The following is an 18,339-nucleotide window of genomic DNA, read 5'->3' as shown; positions in this document are numbered from 1 at the left end:
TTATGTTTTCTTTAAAAAAGAAAGAGAGAGAGAGAGAGAGAGAGAGAGAGAGAGAGAGAGAGAGATTATAGGCAAATGTGTGTCCAGCTATTTTTAGCTTCTATTCAATTCTGTTAATTTTTTTTCTCATAATCATTACAGGCTTTTTGAAAAACCACCCTTCCCCCTACACACACTCTTGACTTGACATGGGTTGGACAGCTGGACCAGATGTGGCCAAATGTGGCCAATTGACCTGCCACAGAGCCTGAGGAGAGCTGGCCAGAGGTGTCAGGCAGCTGAGAATCGTGACATTCCTGTAGCCACCTCATCTGGGACCCACTCTGGAGTCCAGCAGGGGAACACCACCCAGTGTGTAGAACTACCCCAGACCTTAGCAGATCTCCTCAAAGCAGGTCTTCCCTGGAGAGGCCTACAGTCCAGCAACAAAGGGGCGCACAGGGAGGTTGCTAGTGAGACCCAAAACGTTATACATGGCCCTGACTAAATCGGGGGAAGCTGTGTGCGGCCTCATGTGGATAAAATGAAGGGTTGTGATAGGAGGGCATCCTGGGTGGTCTAGGTGTGTACCCTTAGCCCACTGTGTAGAAGGAGAGACAGCAGACCGCAGCGGGTACTATGTGCCCACAAAGGTAGGGATTAGGATGTAGTGGTCAGAGGCTAAGCAAGAGGCTCCTGGAGTTACCTGAAGCAAGAAAGGCCAGAGTCTAAAGCAATGGCTTCCAACCTTCCTAATGATGGGACCCTTTGATACAGCTTCTCAGGTTGTGGTGACCCTCAACCATCAAATTATTCTCATCGCTACTTTGTAACTGTAATTTGGTAATGTTATGAATCATAATGTAAATATCTGTGTTTTCAGAAGGTCTTGGGCAATTCTGAAAGTGTTGTTTACTGCCCAAAGGTCTCAGGATGCACAGGTTGAGAAGTACTGCTGTTTTGAAGGAAGCCAACACTGTGACTTTGAATCCGTAGCTTCTTCAACACCCAGTTTGCCACAGCCAGCCACAGCACTTGTGAAAGGCATCGGGGATAAGACACAGAGCGGCCCCAGCAGCCATCTTTGCAGAATTCATAATTACTGTACCAGTCTACAAAGAGCCCAAGGCCAATCCCTAGATAGCCTTAGGCCAGCAAGAGCATCCTTTGAGACACAGACATCCCTGAGGCTCAGAGAGGGCAATGGGTTTCCCTTCTCAACACAGCACCCTGCCAGGCTTCCTCCAAGTCACTGAAAATCACTCCTTTGCCCAAGTTTCTTCCCCCAAATCTTCATGCAGGGTAAATGTTTAGCTGACTACTTAAAACCAGCTAACTGAGAGGACAAAGTTGTCGTGGGAGGGGCTTGGGGACTGGGACCCTCGGAGAGAGTTAAAGCAGGTAAGCCAGAGCAGGGCTAAGCCTGAGTCAGTGGGGTCTGGCCTCAAATCATACCCAGGATGCGCTAGCCACGTTCCTTCAGCCAGTTCGCCATGTCCTTGATGAATGGCTTCCTTAGCTCTAAAAAGAAGCAGCCATATGCAAAACCAGCAAGGGTACAAAAACAGGGCGGCTTCTGTGGAAAAGCCGGTCGACCGACCCTAAATTAATAACAATAAACAATAACGATAATAAACAATAAGCACGGAGCCACTTATGAACCCCAGACCTGGGTACACACCCAAAAGAGCTTACAGCGGGCCTGTGAGTTGATGCACACACCCAGGGTCACAGCTGTAGTGCTGACAACAGGCAAAGACAGAAGCTGCCAGGTGAGCACTGACGGTAAGAGGAAGAGAGAGCAAACCAGTGGAAGTCACAAGAGGACAGAACAGTCCTAACATGGAAAGACAGCCTCATGCCTGCTACATGGCCTTACATGAGCCAAGTACATGTGCACACACACACACTCACACACACACACACACACACACACACACATACACACACACACTCACACACATACACACACACACACTCACACACATACACACACACATACACACACACACTCACACACACATACACACACACACACACACTCACACACACACATACACACTCACACACACATACACACACATACACACTCACACACACATACACACACATACACACACACACTCACACACACACACTCACACACATACACACACACACTCACACACACACACTCACACACATACACACACACACACACACACACACACAGAGGGATGCCCCACACCACATCCCATACGAAGTCCCTGGAGCTGTGGCAATCAAAGAAACAGCTGGCAGAACGGTAGTTTCCAGGAGCTGGGCGAGGAGAAGCGGAGTTATTGTTTAATGAGAGACCGAGTTGTTTGAGATGACACAGTTCCAGAGATAAAAGGAAGCGAAGGCCACTTAGTAGCCGTGTGCTTAGCACCACTGTAGTGCATACTTAAAAAGTGGTTCAAAACAAGGCTGGGGTTGTAGCTTAGTGGTAGGCTACGCCCTAGCAAGATGAAGGCTCTAGCAGTGGTGGTGGTGGCGGCGGCAGCAGCAGCAGCAGCAGCAGTGACTACCCTACCAAAACTGTAAATCTTACGCCTATTTTACCCACAATAAAAAAAAGTATTTCATAATCCTACCTTTGAACCATTGTGACACTCGATTCTACAGGGGCTGGGAATATCGTTTGCTAGCATGCAGAAGACCCTGAGTCTGACCTAGCATGCAGAAGACCCTGAGTCTGATTCCCAGCACCACAAAAAACTGGGTATGGGAGCACACACGCAGCACTAAGGATAGAAGTATCAAGTTCAAGGCTAACCTGGGCTAGGTGAGACCCCGTCTCAAAACACATTATTTTTTGACAAGCCCATGGCATACCACAGGCCATCCATCGATGGTTTCTTTTATAATTAAATACAAGGCGAATGAGCTGGCTGATAAAATCCCAAGGAAATTCAGAGCAAGGAGACCAAGTCTGAATTAAGTAAGTCCAGGCTACATTCACCCGGAGTCGCCGACACACACACCTACCCAGTGGGGCAGGCCTCACCCCATCAGCAGTTATCACCTTATTAAGAAAGGCAATAATTAACGTCTAGTTTTATGAACCAATCCCATCTGCCGGTTTCTGCAGACAGCAAGTTCAGTTTTGCATTAACCTCCTTGAAGAAGACCTGAGCCCTCTGACCCCATCTACAAGAACGATAAAACACAGATGGTGTGATCATCCAGGGCCCCAGAGGAGCATCACAATTCACACGTGCCTCTCCCTACCGCCACCTGCCAGGTAAGAAGGGCATCGGCCCCCAGACTCAGGGAAGCCATCATCAGACACAGGGAAGACACATCATTCAATACCAATCAAGCGACATCTGAGATGTCACACGTTGTGCATTCTGCAGGATGCCAGTCCCCAAGGGCAGCCTGAATTCAAAACTCAGAGGGCCGGATCCGAGGACCTCACGCACAGTGAGATTGCAGACAACAGCCTGGCCATGTCTGTGAGCTTACCGCTAGGTATGAGGATCCAGAGGAGAAGGGGAAATCAAGGATGCCTCCCCTGTCACCTGGGGCCACACACTGAGGTAATGTGCCATTTCCTGACTCTTACTAAATAAAGTCCAGAAAGAGGACCACGGAACTAGCTGGGCCATGGTTCCTTGAAGATCTAAAGTGGGCTGGAACCTGTCACACGGAGAAACCCGATGGCTTCTCTCACTCCTGTTTGGATTCAATTGGCCAGTCTTGACTTAGATAAACCAGAGTCTATGGCTTCAACTACTCGGGAGTGGCAGTTAAACATCTCCAGTAGGCAGCCTCCCTCCTTCTGCCCCTGCCACAGATTCAGAAAAACATGGGTTGTTCTACTCAGCTGTGCAAGCCCTGGACTCAGTCTCTAGAATAAGGGTGGGTGGGTGGTCAAAACTAATTCTTACATACAGTTATGACTTTTAGAAATCCCCTCCATCGTGTGCTTGTGGCACGGCAATGTTCAATGTGTCACCCCAGGCTACCCCACAAAAGCAAACTCAGTGCAGAGGGACAGACTCCTCACGAATGAAGGGAGCAAGCCACTCTCCCTAGAGTACTCGACGCTGGACCCACCCTGCATCTCCTCACCGTGTCAGAGTCCTGTCCGTCCACCAGTGTCCCGCTCTCCTCAAGGCGCAGGCCCTACCACAACACACAGGAGAGGCAGATAGCGCCAAGCCTGGCTGGGGCAGACTGGATTCCCACTCAGACACCAGAAACCCCTCCAAAAAAAATTGTCTTAGGACAATTTACCAAAACTGTCTTGCGCACCCCTTTCTCATCTGGGTCCCCGTCTCTTCAATCTTCCTCATGTCCCCCTCAAGTCCAGTCATGCATGAAAGCCCACGTCAAAGCTGCCACGGTCCAGCAGGACTGAAGAGCAGCCTTCCCCGCCTCCTACCTCAGGAGTCACTGGCACACTCTGGTTCTCACACACCCAAGGGTCCCAAGGGTCAGGGTCAGACACAAATGTGGACAGTGAAATGAAGAACCCAGAGGACCCTTCCAGGGACCGTGTCTAAGTGCCGGCCGCTATTCCACCAGCATGCTGTGAGCTGATAGGCAGGTATAAGCAGCCGCTGCAGCCCAGTGGGAGAGCAGAGGGGATAGACAGAGGGGGCACGGCTTGGAGACCCAGCAGAGCCCAGCCTGCACCTTTAGTTCTGTTGGTTTGGTGCTGTGTGAGCTCAGTTGGGTAGCCTGTGCTCCCAAAGCAGAGGATACCCCAGTGGGATCACCTGAGGGGTTACCTCTTCTTGGAGGAAAGATAGGGATAGGATGTCAGGCGAGGGGTAGAGCTGGTACATAGTAGGTTTTGTGGATTAGCAACAGCAAGTTCTGAACGCGGTGAGAGTGATGGCCCCTCTCCCCTTTCATGCGTGCTAAGAAACTCCCACGTGAGGGCTGTCCCCAGAGTCGGCAGACTGGTCATCACAGTAGCCAAGGTCACCCAGCCTGCTCCCTCATGCCCTGGCACACCCTGACAGAAGTGTCTCAGTGCCTTCCCAAAGGGGTTACTTGTGCCCCTTTTGACAAGTGGAGAAACTGAGGCACAGAGAGGAGGAGTGAGCATCCGTGGGTAGCCTGGGGTCATGCATTCACACTCAATGGCACAGAGAACAGGACCCAGGGGGTCCCAGATCTGGTACCTGGGAGTCATAGTGCCTAAACCAAACAAGACTCCATGCTGCAGTTCCAGCCCAGGGTGGGCAAGGCCACAGGCGGCCTCAGAACAGGAGCACGCATGCATAGGGAGCGTCCACAGAAGAGGCTGAAAACCTCATGAGAGTCCCAGGACCACTTATTTGGGGTTCATTGTTGTCAAAAATGCTACCTGCTGCCAAGCCCAGGTGCACAGGACATCGAACCTGGGGGCAGCACAGAGACTGGTTTTTAAGCATTGCCCTTGGATAACAGGTGTCCTTCAGGAGCTCTCCATGTGAACCCAGGACGGATCAGGATGTAGGCTAGTGACGTGGTAGGCTAGTGACGTGGTACCCATGGCGGACTGCTTGCCTAGCACGCATGAGGCCCAGGGTTCAGTCCTTAGCACTACATAGAATATCACGTAGCTATATAGACCTGAAATCCCAGCATTCCAAGTTAAGACAGAAGGATCAGAAGATCAAGGATCTTTTGTTACAAGGATCAGAAGATCTTCTGTTATAAAACCAAAAATGGGTTCAAGGTCAGTCTGGAATACAAAAGGTGTGATCTCAAAAAGAGGGCAGTGTGGTCCAGTGGGCAGAGCCCAATAGCCATAGAGTCAAGTTAGCTCTACCGGCCACTTGTATCTTATGGTGTCTTCCTCCAGCCTGGTTCAGTTTCTCCATCTAGATATCAAAAGGGTCAGATGGGATGTCCAATCGGGACCCCCGAATCCTGGCTCAGTGAGGGCTGGCATGACCCTTGGGTCACCCCAAACAAACTCATTTCTGAATGAGCTCCCCCTGCTGCCCTACCCCGCCCCCGGCACGGAGGGAGGGTGGCGAGCAGCCTCTTCTGCCAATGTCAAATCCCCCTTAAAGGAGCCGGTGGCTGCCTGGCTGCGAGGTCTCTGATGTCCGCAGCCAGTGCTGGGCCTTCGCATCCACTAACTGCTTGAAGGTGCTGCACCCGGCGCTGCATTAAAAATTAATTACACATGCTATTTCATTGCCCGTCCATAGCGTAATGAGCACCAGCTGTGCTAAACAGCCAAACTCCTTTTTAAGACAGCTATAAAAAAAAAAAAAGGAAGAAAGAAAGAAAGAAAGAGAAAGAAGAAACTGCTCTTCCAAATGCCTCTCCTGTCAGAGCAGAAAAACAGCAACATCTTGTACAGATTTGAACAGAATTCTTTGATTTAGCTCTGCCTTCTGAAGGGCCGGCAGAGGCCGAAATGGTATCTGTAGGAACGCCTGTGTCGCTGCACCTCTTTCATCTGAAGGCGGTCACCCCAGCCCCGAGTCCTCCCCTGCTGGCCAGCGGCAGCCCCTCCCCTGAGCCCACTGTAGCTGCTCTGACCCCTGATGGTGCAGAAAGGTGGGATTTGCTACATGGACAGTGGGCAGTGGCCTCTATCTGGAGTCCACCGAATCCTTGTCAGCCTCCAGGGGGCTGGCGGCTCTCTGCTGGCATGTGTCAAGTCAGGGAAGACACTGGGCAGGTCTTGGGCAGTCACTGAAAGAAAGCAGCCATCCTGCAATAACACACACACACACACACACACACACACGTCAATCTTAGGAGCCAATCTCCAGGAATTTCCAAGCATGCTGTAAACGTCAGTCATGGGACCAGACTACCAATATCTTTGTTATATAAACATTGCAAAGGGACAAATGACTAATGACTGATTTTTTTTTCTTTGAGACAGGGTCTCTCATAACCCAGACTGACCTATGAACTTGCTGTGTAGCACAGGCTGACCCTGAACTTCTAATCCCCCCTGCTTTCGTCTCCCAAGAGTGAGTAACTGGCCAGCACCACACACCTGCTTTACACAGTGTGGGACTAGGGTCTGAATCCAGAGCATCGCGCATGCTAGGCAAGCACTTTGCCGACTGAATTACATTCCCAGTAGGGCTCTCTAAATTTTTAATAATTCCACTGAGCCAGCCCCATTGACACGGGGACCTGGTAAATGCACAAAGCACCCCTCCCCACAAAAGCATTACAGTGCAGAGGAACTCAAAGTACATCTGCCACCCCCCCCCAAGGCTTTGACACACACCTCCCCACTACACCCTCACGGCCCCTCCTTCCCCACGAAGGCTCAAACGCCGCCCCCCTCCCACCCCAGCACCCAGTACACCACACCCACCAAGCAGTGCCCTGGCAGGACTGGGGAGGACTGCCAATCTCTGTCCTCTGGGAGAGCAGCTGCCCAGGGAGCTCTGCTGCTAATCAAACCCAGTGCAGAAAGAAACTCCAGCTCACTCCTCATTCTGGAATGAAATGTGCAGCGTGCGGACCATATCATTAACATAAAACTTCCAGAAATAAGACCACTTTCCAGACAGACTGTATTAATTGCATCAAGTCTCCACAGCCAGGGTGGTCTGATCGGAGGCATCCCATTGGATGGTTCTGGGTATAAAGAAAAAAATCAACACAGAGCAAACACCGGGATATAACTGAAGGAGGGGAAGACGATAGATTCTCCCGTTAAACCCTATTATTTACTTACAGGTATTCTTTTATCTTTATTGTCCCTTTAACCCATGCCAAGAAACCCCAGACTAGTTAAATAACACAGCAAGCACAATTTCAGTAGAAAAGTAAATTGAATTTAACTTTACAAGATTGCCCTGTGATTCCAGCATATACTAATGACTGCAAGTGACTCCCTCTATTAAATCCAAACACTTCCACTTCCCCGAGCCTGGATGCTGTGTGTTCTTGCGTGAGACCTTGAGCCTCGCCAAGCACATGCATTAATCACTGAGCCTGATGCCCATTTACAGCTTCTAAATATGCAATGAAGGCTCTCGGTTCCTGCTCCACCTCCGAAGGCTCCTGCACGAGGGAGCCAGCCAAGAGGCTAACCGCCTCTGAGCGTGGAAACCGGGGATGCGGTTTAAGGGAAGCTCCCACCCAGGGCCAGGTCCGAAACGCCATCAGATTGCGAAACCCCTGCTGCTTGCGTATGAATCATAACGTCTGCGGGCTCGTTACACTCAGAGCATTATTCTGAATGTCTGCCCTAAATGACCTCATGCAAAAATCCTCCAGACAACCGTAGAGCTTGCTTGATCCGTCCGTCCATTTCACAGATGAGAGAACGGAGGGAGAAAAAGGACGAGGAATGGGTGACTTGGGCAAGGACCACACACCTAGCTACATACTTCATTCACGAAGGCAGTCTGATATATTCTGAAGGCCACTTTTTGCTCATGATGTCTCAAAGCAGGGAAGGTTGAGGACAGGATGGGGACTGGGGACCCGAGCCAGGCCCAGACCCACAACACCCCAACCTGTTCTAGTCCACAGATACACTCGCAGAGCCTTACTTTGTAATATCACATTCATATGTTATGTATGTGTGTGTATATGTATATGTATGTATTTGTATGTGTATGTGTATATGTACACAGATAGACATGCATATGCATATGAATATATGCATTCATGCATATGTATATGTGCATATATGTATATCATGTGTATATACATATATATGAATACGTATATGTACACATACATGCACGTACATGCATACATACACACATATGGGTTTTGTCAGGAAAGGGAGGTGAGGCTTATAACAGGACAATGACATGCTCAAGACCTCTGGTCCTTAGATAGCACAGGGCAGGGCAATCTGCTGCTCTTGCTTACACAGCTACCTTGATACATCTGAGGGGAAGACCCTTTAGTTGTCTGGAGCACCTGACTCCAAACCACAAAGGATCTCTGTGGAATCCATAAGCAATGCCCCCCTCCGACCCCACCCTCCTGTGTCCCTTCTCCCAGTTGTAACCATCTGCAGGAAGCATGGGCGAAGGGCCTGGCCATGTCTAGATAGTTTTCTCTCCTAAGAAATCACACCCTTCTATAAATAACCCAGAGTGTGTTCATGGGCATGCAATTAACCTGTGTGAAACTCAGGCTTCCTGAGTTAATTTGAAGAGATGGGTTCAAAGCATTCTGATCAGAAGAGGGACAGAGCGCAGTAAGTACCACAGTGTTCTGTCATTACGGCCCCTCCTTCCTCGAGGGTTCCTGGCGATTTTATGCCTCCTCTGCAGCTACTAATTAAACAGGCACTAAAAACACTTCAGCAAACAGCCCAGTGCCAGGAACAGAACCAAAGGGACAAAACCCACTGGAAGAGGATACTTGAATGTGTCAAAATTTATCAGAAAACACAGCACAGCGGTAGAGCCTCACGCAGGCATCGCTAACAAGGCAGAACAATGGCCGTACTGGATACAGGGAGAGGAAGACAGCAGGTCCCTCAGGAGTTGGCTCCAAGAGAGAGGTCCCAGGGCTCAGGCCCTCAGAGCTTCTCACCGCCCCCACTCGACAGTCATCACACATGGGCAGAAAGCTCAGCACTGACCTCCATGCGGGCCTCTGCACTACAGGTGAACCAGGTACATAAGGGAGCCACTTCCCTGAGTTTTCTCTTTCCTCCCATCAGCCTTGGGACATGATCCCCAAAGTCCACACCGTGAGCTGTAAGGTGGGGGCGGGGGCACATGCCTCACTCTGCCCGTGTCCTCACGTGGCCTACAGACTAGGTGCCTAAAGATGCCAGCGAAGTGAGGGGTGAGCAGGTTTGAGCTGTGAGACCTCAGGCCCTGAGGCGTGTCTGTAACGTGGGAGTAAAGCCTTGACACACAACCATTGCCTTGTTCAGGACAGACAGCTACTCTACAAGAACGCAAGTAGCCGGTGTGAGGACAGACTGATGCCGGACTCCTCTGGCTGTCAAGGCCCTGCAGACCTTGTCTGTCCTCCACTGGGCCTAGGCAGGGCCTATGCGGCTAAATGAACTAATCCCCAGGCCTCAGCCCAATCCTCCAAAGGGGATCAGCCATGGCTTCCTGGTCTTTGCCCCTCCCACTCATGGGCACAGGAAAGGCTTCTGCTCAGCACTTGACAAGATACCAGGAGCCTCCCCCTGACACACACACACACACACACACACACACACACGGAGGGCCAGCAGAAGGCTAAGCTTACCCTGGTGGCTTGTGGGACAGAGATCATGTTTCTACATGCAGAACTTGACCGAGTCCAACCATGCACATTTAAGTTTATCTTTGATAGTGTACCCCCCAACCCCGCTCCGTGGGTACAGCAGTGCACCCATGACAGGAAGCCAGAGAACAGGACAGCTGCCCAGCCCAGCAAGTATCCCAAGCTTGGTGAACAGGATCTTCCAAGCTACAGGAAGCCTCAGTCACTTGGGGACTGACCAGGAAGGGAAGCCAGCTTCCTCGTAAGCTGATTCAACTCCTTCCTGGGTGACTTTGGTCTCTGCTTTATACTCTCAAGACCTAAGTTCAGGAAGGAACCAGAGCTCCCAGTCTTGGATGGGAGCTCCGAAGACATATCCACCTGTCACCGCAGGAGTATGGGGCCCGGGACTGCAGAAGGCCCTACTGGCAGGAAGATCCTGAGGACTCAACATGGAGCTGGGGCTATTTGTCTTGGACAAAGCCAAAGCTCCCAATAAGAGAGGTCGCTGAGGCAGTGTCAATGAAAAGCAAGACTCGCCCAATAAAAATAGTTCTCCTTTCACAGCTTGAGTCAAGAGAAAGCCTGCAACGTGCCTGGCAACAATGTAGCAGGGACAAACTGAATGTACCCCAGAGCCGCAGCCACCCTCTCCTCTCTCTCCTCTCCTGGCCCTGGCCACGAAAACCAGGCCACAGCTGCTCGCCACGTGAGTCTGTGTCAGCATCCTGGCTCTCGAAGCCACAGTGTGTTGCAAACCAGGCCCCACCATGAGGCTGCAGGGAGGGCCCTCTCTCCTCGACCTTGTGGGGACCCTAAGCCACAGAAGTCTATGTTTGCGGGGACTCAGAGTAGGGGGGCAATGCAGGCCGTGTCTCCACCTGGCTGGGGATGCCCTTTGTGTAACGGGGTTTCACGGACCTCCAACAACAGCAAAGGTAACTGGGACAAGTCTGGGGTCCACCCAAGAGGCCACAGACCTTCACAGCCCCCTGACCCAGACGCCCACAATCTTTCACGGCTACCCGTGGCCACAGCTTTTTTAGAAGGCTCCTTTTTGAGACGACTTTTTTTTTCCTTCCCTCTAAGTTAATGGGCAACACATTGTCCCAAAGAGAAACTCAGCATTTTGAACGGCTCCAGCACTGTACACAGACAACCCAGGAATCCTCTCCTACCCTTGTCTGGGGTGGGTGGCAGGGCGGCAGAGGCAAGGGGCAGAAGAAAACTTCAGATGTTAAGTGTTATCCAATTAAACTTTAGCTAAACAGCCCAAAGAGATGAAATTTGGAGGTTGGGCGGTGCATTCTGGGAGTGAGACTCTCAGAATTCGAGGGGGCGGGGATACACCGGGGCGAAGGCCTCTTGACCCCTGGGAACCAACATAGCTTACAGTTCAGTTGACATCTTTGGCACTTCTGCTGCCATCCCCCCCCCGAAAAGCTTTTGGAGTGGGGGGGTGCATCCCCCCTGGGAACCCACCTTGGGTCCCCGGCTCGGCCCTGGGGCACAGCCCGCCATCCCGGGAGCCCACCTCCCCCACCGCAGCGGCTCTGTTACCTGACAACTCACACTGGCATCCAAAGGGAGCCTCCATCTGACCCTCACCCTGAGTCCCGTCGCCCGAGATGGGGCGTGCCCCACAGCAAGGCAGCGGGAAACAGGGTGGTAGCACGCCCAGTGCACGCAGAGGTGAAGTAATCACGGAGGTGGGAGGGTGGGAAGAGGAGACAGCTATGGGGGCCATCGATGGCAGCTGGGCAGGCCTGCACGGCCCTGGAGAAAAAACAATAGAAAAGACTGGTCAGTTGGGCCCTGGACTGTAACAAGGGACTTGAGGCACAAGAGGGGGCCCGGGTCACAGGGCTACAGTAAGCCTCGGAGAGGGTTCGACCCCGAGGACACCAGCCCTACGGGGATGGCGACTGGGGTCCAGGGGCGAGCGAGAAGGGGTGCACAGAGGACATTAGCAGGGGCTACAGCTGCAGCTGCCAGATCGTTTCTGGGGGAGAGCTGCCTTTGGGGGCCCTGTGTTAGCACACAGAAGGCCTCCTGTCAGGGCCCCATTCCCAGTTAAGATTCCCTAGAAGGGTCTTTCAGAACAAACTGGAGTAGCCTTCACTTGAGGATATGTTCTCTCAAAATATGAGAGACCCCTCTTTGAAAGAGGCAGGAAACTATGTTGGTATGGGTTGGACAGGCCGGTGCCACCTCAGGCCTACCTCCAAGGGTCTGGACACTGAAGAGCCTCCTGCCTAGCTGATCGCCTGGGCCTTCTCTCCGGACCCTGGCAAACAGCACCCAAGTCCCAGAACCTCACAAGATGCCCTGAGCTCCTCCGCCCTCTCATACCACAAGAAAACCTAGCATAGCCCAGGCCCGTCTTAATGTCTTCGCCCTGACTTAGGAGTTGCCACTCCCTCCCCAGACAGCCGGTGACAGCAATGAACATGGCCGGCGAGAGTGCTCTCTGCCACCCCCACCCCATGTCCCACACTGAGCCTCCACTGCCAGCAAGGCCTGCGTTTGATTTGGCCATTTATCTTACGTTGGTTAAGAGACCACCAGGGCAAAACATTTGTGTGAAGCCCTTGCCAAAACCACAAGTGAAGAAGCCCAAATTCCCTGGGTAAATAATTGAGCAGAGAAGCATCAGAGAGACCAAAAAAAAAAAAAAAAAAAAAAAAACCCATCAACAAGATGCAGGGCAGCTAAGCCTCACCAGCTCTGCAGGGCAGGCCAGAGCTTTACCTCCTGACACCTGCAGATCTGCACTGCTGGGATCTGCCCACCCCAGAACCACCACAGAACCACGCAAGCCCTCGGAGAGCAGGGAGCCTGTCCGTCTTCTCTGATTGGGTCTCTTAACATGTCCCTGAACACAAGAGCATAGGACACCCATTGCACAGACTGGAACAGAGGCCAGAACTGCGGGAAGCAGCAGACTGTAGCAGTTTCGTGTAAATCCAGGATGTGGGTACTCAGAGCATTTGCAAAGCGCCCCAGCTTGGAGCTCAGGCACTGTGGTGTCCAGCCAAGAGGCCTGTGTCAGCCCTGACACCGCTGGACCCTGCTGAGGCAGTGGTGGATTCGTACAAGGCACCGGTTGTTTCTGCACTGGCACGCAGTCCCAGAAGGGCATGGTCCTTAAGCCCAAGAAAGGTCCCAGTACCCAAACAAAAGCAGAAAGCCATACTGCACTTTTCTATGGGCCTCAAGCAAGTACAGCTGGAGGCCAGACCTACCTAGCTCCCATGCAAGGCCAGTGTTTGCCTCAAAGCCCACTGCATCAGACACTGTACTTGACCAGTCCTCTAGTGACCTTGGGGTGGTCCTTTTAGATCATGGGGAGCTCAGGCTCCTTGAAAGCCATTATGGTGTACCTGCAGCAACTATAAGATAGTTCATGGAGGGACCACCTTGCACTCCCCAGGGAGAAACTGAGACTCAAGAGGACGCAAAGCACTCTGGGACATGAACGTGGCAGTGTCTCCAAAGCCTGGCCCTGCTCCGTCCCCACCTCTTTGGCTGGAGTAAAGTGACCAGGGTGCCCTGTATCCAAAGGCCCCGTGGAGGAAAACAGAAAAGCTGGACCTCAGCCTACCCGTTAGTGAAGGCGGAAGGCTTCTGATTCTACCAAAGGCCGTAACTTAGCCAGCACCACACAGCATGGCTGACTGAGAATGCCCACAGGAGCTCCTCAGAGTCGACGCTGACAGAAAGAATGGCCGAGGATCAAAAAGGAAATTGCGTGCCTCCACAGCCTTCTGGAAGGATGCCCCTGGGGCTGAACCGGGGTCTGTCAAGATGAAGTCACACACCCACACCAGGTGGCAACACTCTGGCGAGACAGGTGGCCACAGGCCCTCATCAGGTATGATAACCTCATTAATGTCTACCTGCTCCAAGGGCAGGTGGGTACAGGGCCCCTGTAGAGCTTTGAGAGCAAGCTCTGTCCCACTTGAAGCCCCCTCTAGACCCAGCCTATCTCTGAGCTCTGCATACAGAGGGCATCTGAAAGCCAGCTCTGGCAAAATCTGAATGAGAAGCCACCATGCTATAATGCCATGGTAAGCTTCTGGGCAGCCAAACATCAGGAGACTGAGCAGTCATTACCAGGGGCTGGGGGGAGGGAGGCTGAGAACCAGTAGGTTATGTGGTCTTCTGAGGGTGTGATCAATTAAACAGTAGTGACGACTGTACATAAATCCAAAGCCACAAATGGAACGAATTAAAATAAAGCGTCGCAATATGTGCACCTTAATTTAAAAGGAAATCAAAGGTGAGAGGACCTCGTCTCTAGACCCGTCCCTGCTCACTTCCCAGCCTCGGCCTTCCACTGGAGGGGATGCCTGGCCGGCCTTGGATCCAGAAGAGACAGCTCCTGAGATCTGCTAACAGACTCTGCACCTGACCCACAGAAAGATGTCAGCCTGGGGGAGGGGTGCAGAGACGGACACAGAGACAAAGACAGAAAGACTGACGGGGACAGAGACATTAAAATGGGTTCGAGTTCTCCTAGGCCATTTCTTAGCCTGTGACCTCAAGTGGTCACTTTTGCTGTCTCGGTCGACATGTTTCTAAAGGGACTGTCAGGGCACGATGCAGCCAGAGCCAGCCACCTAGTAAATGTGGCCACTACCACCCTTATTCACAAATTTATAATCTCCAGACCCGGAACTTCCTGTCCTCTCCTCCCCAGTCCTCCACACAGCTTGAAGCCCGCTCCAGCAGGGAAGGACCTTAGCCACCTTCTGCAGGACACTTTTTTTAAAAAGCTCTCTGGGGTCAGCATTAGAGTACTTTCCTAGTGTGCATGGGGACTTGGGTTCTGTTCCCCCAGAATTCCAAACTAATGAACAGAAGACACAGGGTTTAATCCCCAGCACCACCGGAATAAAGGTGGAGGGGTAGAATTAACCCACAAAACTGTCCTGAGCCTCCTTGTGTGCCGCAAGCCACTGCACACGCAGACACGGTAAGAACATGTGCGGTACAATCGTATGCTTTCTTTTAAAAGACACCTTTCTTTTGCAGTCTTAGCCAGTCCAAACAGAGCCATATGTACCAAAGTATGTATGTGGAGAGGGATGCAGGTGCTATCTCAGCTTCCTGTAGTACCTAGGCAGCTTAACAAAACCCTGGCTGCCTCAATTTTATCATAAAAGTACATTCTAATTAGGGCGAAAGAAATAAAACATTGATACTTGTATTATGCCATGCAAGCTTAAAGTATTCCTATGGGGTTGGGGACATATTGCCCCTCTTAAAAAAATGTGAAAACAATGCTTCAAAGTCAAGGTCAGACCTACTCCTTGGTATTTAAGCCACCTACGAAGGAATATCCAAAAAGTCTCCCAAACCGGCTTCTGGAATGATGACTAAAGTCTAAACAGAGGACAAGATCACTGTCGATGCCTTCCTGGCAGTGAGGCACTTGGGGAGCCAGAAGCCCACCTCCCTTGCAAGCAATCCCTGCAGATGCTGGGCTCCATGCCCTGCACATGCGCACTACGCAGCAACACGCCCGCCACCAGGAGCAAGTAGACACAAAAACTGCCTGGAACCGCCCAGCCCAGCCCCGGTTGAGGGAACCAAGCCTTCCCGGTGCAGCCTTCTGGATGCAGCATCCTCGGGGCTACCACACGGCAAGCGGGAGGTGGCAGATGCCATGTTCCTACCCCAAGAGGTGGCCTGGCACATACCGTACAGAAGTCTATTTTTCTCCCTACTGGTGCCTTTCAACGGATACATTTTTTTTAAGGCGAGAACTCCTACTGATAGCGCAGAAATGAGTCAGAGATCAAAGAAGGAGACAGACAGCCACGCCGGCGCGCGCGCGAGCGAGGGACTCTGGCGAGGGAACCTGACAGTCCCCGCGCCCCTTCCCCCCCTCGTGCCAAGACATTAATTCTCACAAGTCGGAGAAAATTACTATGCATGAATGCAAAAAGCATGATCAGGAGTAATTAACATGGCTTCATATGCAAATTTTATTAATGCAGAAGTACAAAGTCATTATGCAAATGAAACTTACGTCAACTCTCTTGACAAATATTCATCTCTCTGAGCTCAAGTTTCTCTTTTTTTATTTATTTATTTAATTCTATGTCTTCCCTATCCCTCTTTCTCCTTGTTTTTGGGTTGTTTTGGTTTGGTTTTGGTTTTTTGGTTTTTGTTTTTGTTTTTGCTTTTTTTTTTGATGGGACTAGGGTGGACCAGAATGACTGAGGAGGGAGATTTGTGGTTCCGGTGTCCCGAGAGGGCCCAGCAAGCTACAAGGGCTGTTTGACAAGTTTGCTATGTTGTTTTCAACCAGAGAAATTTATTCTTGCATTGTTGATTTTTTTTTTTTTTAAGTTGTTGGCAGGTATAAGACAGCTCATAGGAGAAGGGAAATTTTAAAAAAAAAAAAAAAAAAAAGGTCTATGGGCAGCAGGCAGCCAATCAAAACGCCAGAGCCAGTAATGAGAGCGATTGATGGCTGTTTGGCTTTTACTGCGGGGTAATGAACTAGAATCCAGTCTGAGGAGGGGGGAGAATATGAATATTCATGAGACTGTGCTCCTGCGTTTGATGATTAAAGAAATTTTTAATATTCAAATAAGCGCTTGCCAAGTGATTAACAAAGAACAAGCACGCAGAAATATGGAAATGGGAGCCGGGGAAGATTCGAGAGGCGACCATACTGTGCGGGGAGGCAGCCCCGGATTTCGTAAACAAGATAGGCAGATAACCCAATTCTCACGCAGGCAAATAAAAACATTTGTTTCTGATCACTTAAATATTTTGCCAGCTACTTTGTCTTAAGGATGATAAAAAAAAAATGCTGTGTATTAAGAGGGTAGAGGAAAAATAACATGTAACCAGACGCATTGCTCATATTTAAGAATCATTATCCTGACTGTAGCCCGCCTCCTCCCAGCTCGACAGGAAATTAAGATTCTTTTTCCGGTTTGGTAGAGAGAGCAAGAAGATGGAGGTGAGGGCAGATTAGACTTGAGAAGCCAGAGCCTGCTCAGAGCATGACGCCCCGTGGTGGTAGCACATAGATAGGAACCAGCCATAACACACAGCTACTGGGCTAGTCCAGAGGCCACGTGGAGAGGAGGAGCGCGTGGTGCCTACAGCCTGGGCATCTCAGGGTCTGCTCTCACTGGCCCTGGTGTAAACCACAGAAAGTAGGAACAGAGAAAGCCAGAGGCCACGCAGAACCTCCATGACCAACCTTGAAAGACGTCTGCTGGGGCTGAGCTCACGCTGTAAGGGCTGCACCACAGGCTCACAAGGAAGCACATAATAACGGTATTAGCTGGTAAAATGATCCTGCACTTAAAATTCACCTAATTAGCAGCCAATGACATCCATTTTGGCAATTTCCTATTTCGAAGGGGTGGGGTGCCACCTTAATGGAGACAGGCCTGGGTGACTCCCCAGACAAGGTCTGGGCCTGCCATCACTAGCCTCTCACCCACTCTGCTTGGGGGGGGGGGGAGGGAGGGGGAGGGGGGAGGGGGGTCAGTAGCTGAGACAGGAGGAACAGAAATGATCCTAAGAAAGCCCCTCTGCCACTCACTGTCAAAACGACCCAGGCCTGGGGAGCAAAACTCAACAAGTGCATTCTTTTGTTCTTTCATTTGTAAGAAATAAGCAGCAGTGACAAAAAACGAAGCAGCAGAGATGCTCTACGGCTCTAATAAACGTTATCTATTGCCATGAAAACCCAGAAGCCAGGCCAGGCCTCCAAGGCAGAGCCAGAAAGCAAGTCAGGGGAAGGCTGGCTGGGCTCAAGGCCCCACAGCAGCTGCCCAACCTAGAAACTCTGTAAAAAGGCTGAGGGCTCCCCAGCTCCCACCCCTCACTTCTAGATCTTCCTCGGTCTGAGCAGGATGCCCCCTCTTGTCTCAGCTTGCGATGGCCCTCACAAATCTCCAGTCCCTGGCTGACCGGAATGTGGGGTGCCCGAGTCCTTAGCCACGAGGCGAAATTGGGGTCTCCCAGATGTGTTTAGAGTTCCTCCCAGATCTCATGGGAGACATAAATGCCCTTTCTCTGGACTGCCTGCTCAAGGGTCCGTGGCCTTACAGGTGGCTGGGGGTGACCGAATGTTGGATGCAGATGAAAGGGTTTGTCTTATTTCCCCATTATCCGCTGCTTATGACTGGACTCAGAGAAGGCCTC

General features: G+C 51.2%; 1 protein-coding gene across 7 annotated transcripts in view; it reads right to left on the bottom strand.

The window, feature by feature from the left end:
- Window positions 1–18,339, bottom strand: part of Bcl11b (BCL11 transcription factor B) — a 92,944-nt gene that overhangs the window by 42,627 nt on the left and 31,978 nt on the right. For 3 of the 7 annotated variants that reach the window (XM_052185114.1, XM_052185115.1, XM_052185117.1), the window contains exon 3: window positions 11,719–11,934. The exons of 3 other annotated variants lie outside the window; for them this stretch is intronic. In XM_052185114.1, the coding sequence (XP_052041074.1) occupies window positions 11,719–11,934 (216 nt within the window). The remainder of the gene's footprint in view (window positions 1–11,718; window positions 11,935–18,339) is intronic. One more of the 7 variants, XM_052185116.1, reaches the window with a different exon arrangement.

The sequence above is a fragment of the Apodemus sylvaticus genome, chromosome 6 (genome assembly GCF_947179515.1).
Source record: "Apodemus sylvaticus chromosome 6, mApoSyl1.1, whole genome shotgun sequence".
In the NCBI taxonomy this organism is placed as follows: Eukaryota; Metazoa; Chordata; class Mammalia; order Rodentia; family Muridae; genus Apodemus; species Apodemus sylvaticus.
The sequence above is the reverse complement of the archived record's forward strand: the minus strand, read 5'-3'. Positions and strand labels throughout refer to the sequence as shown.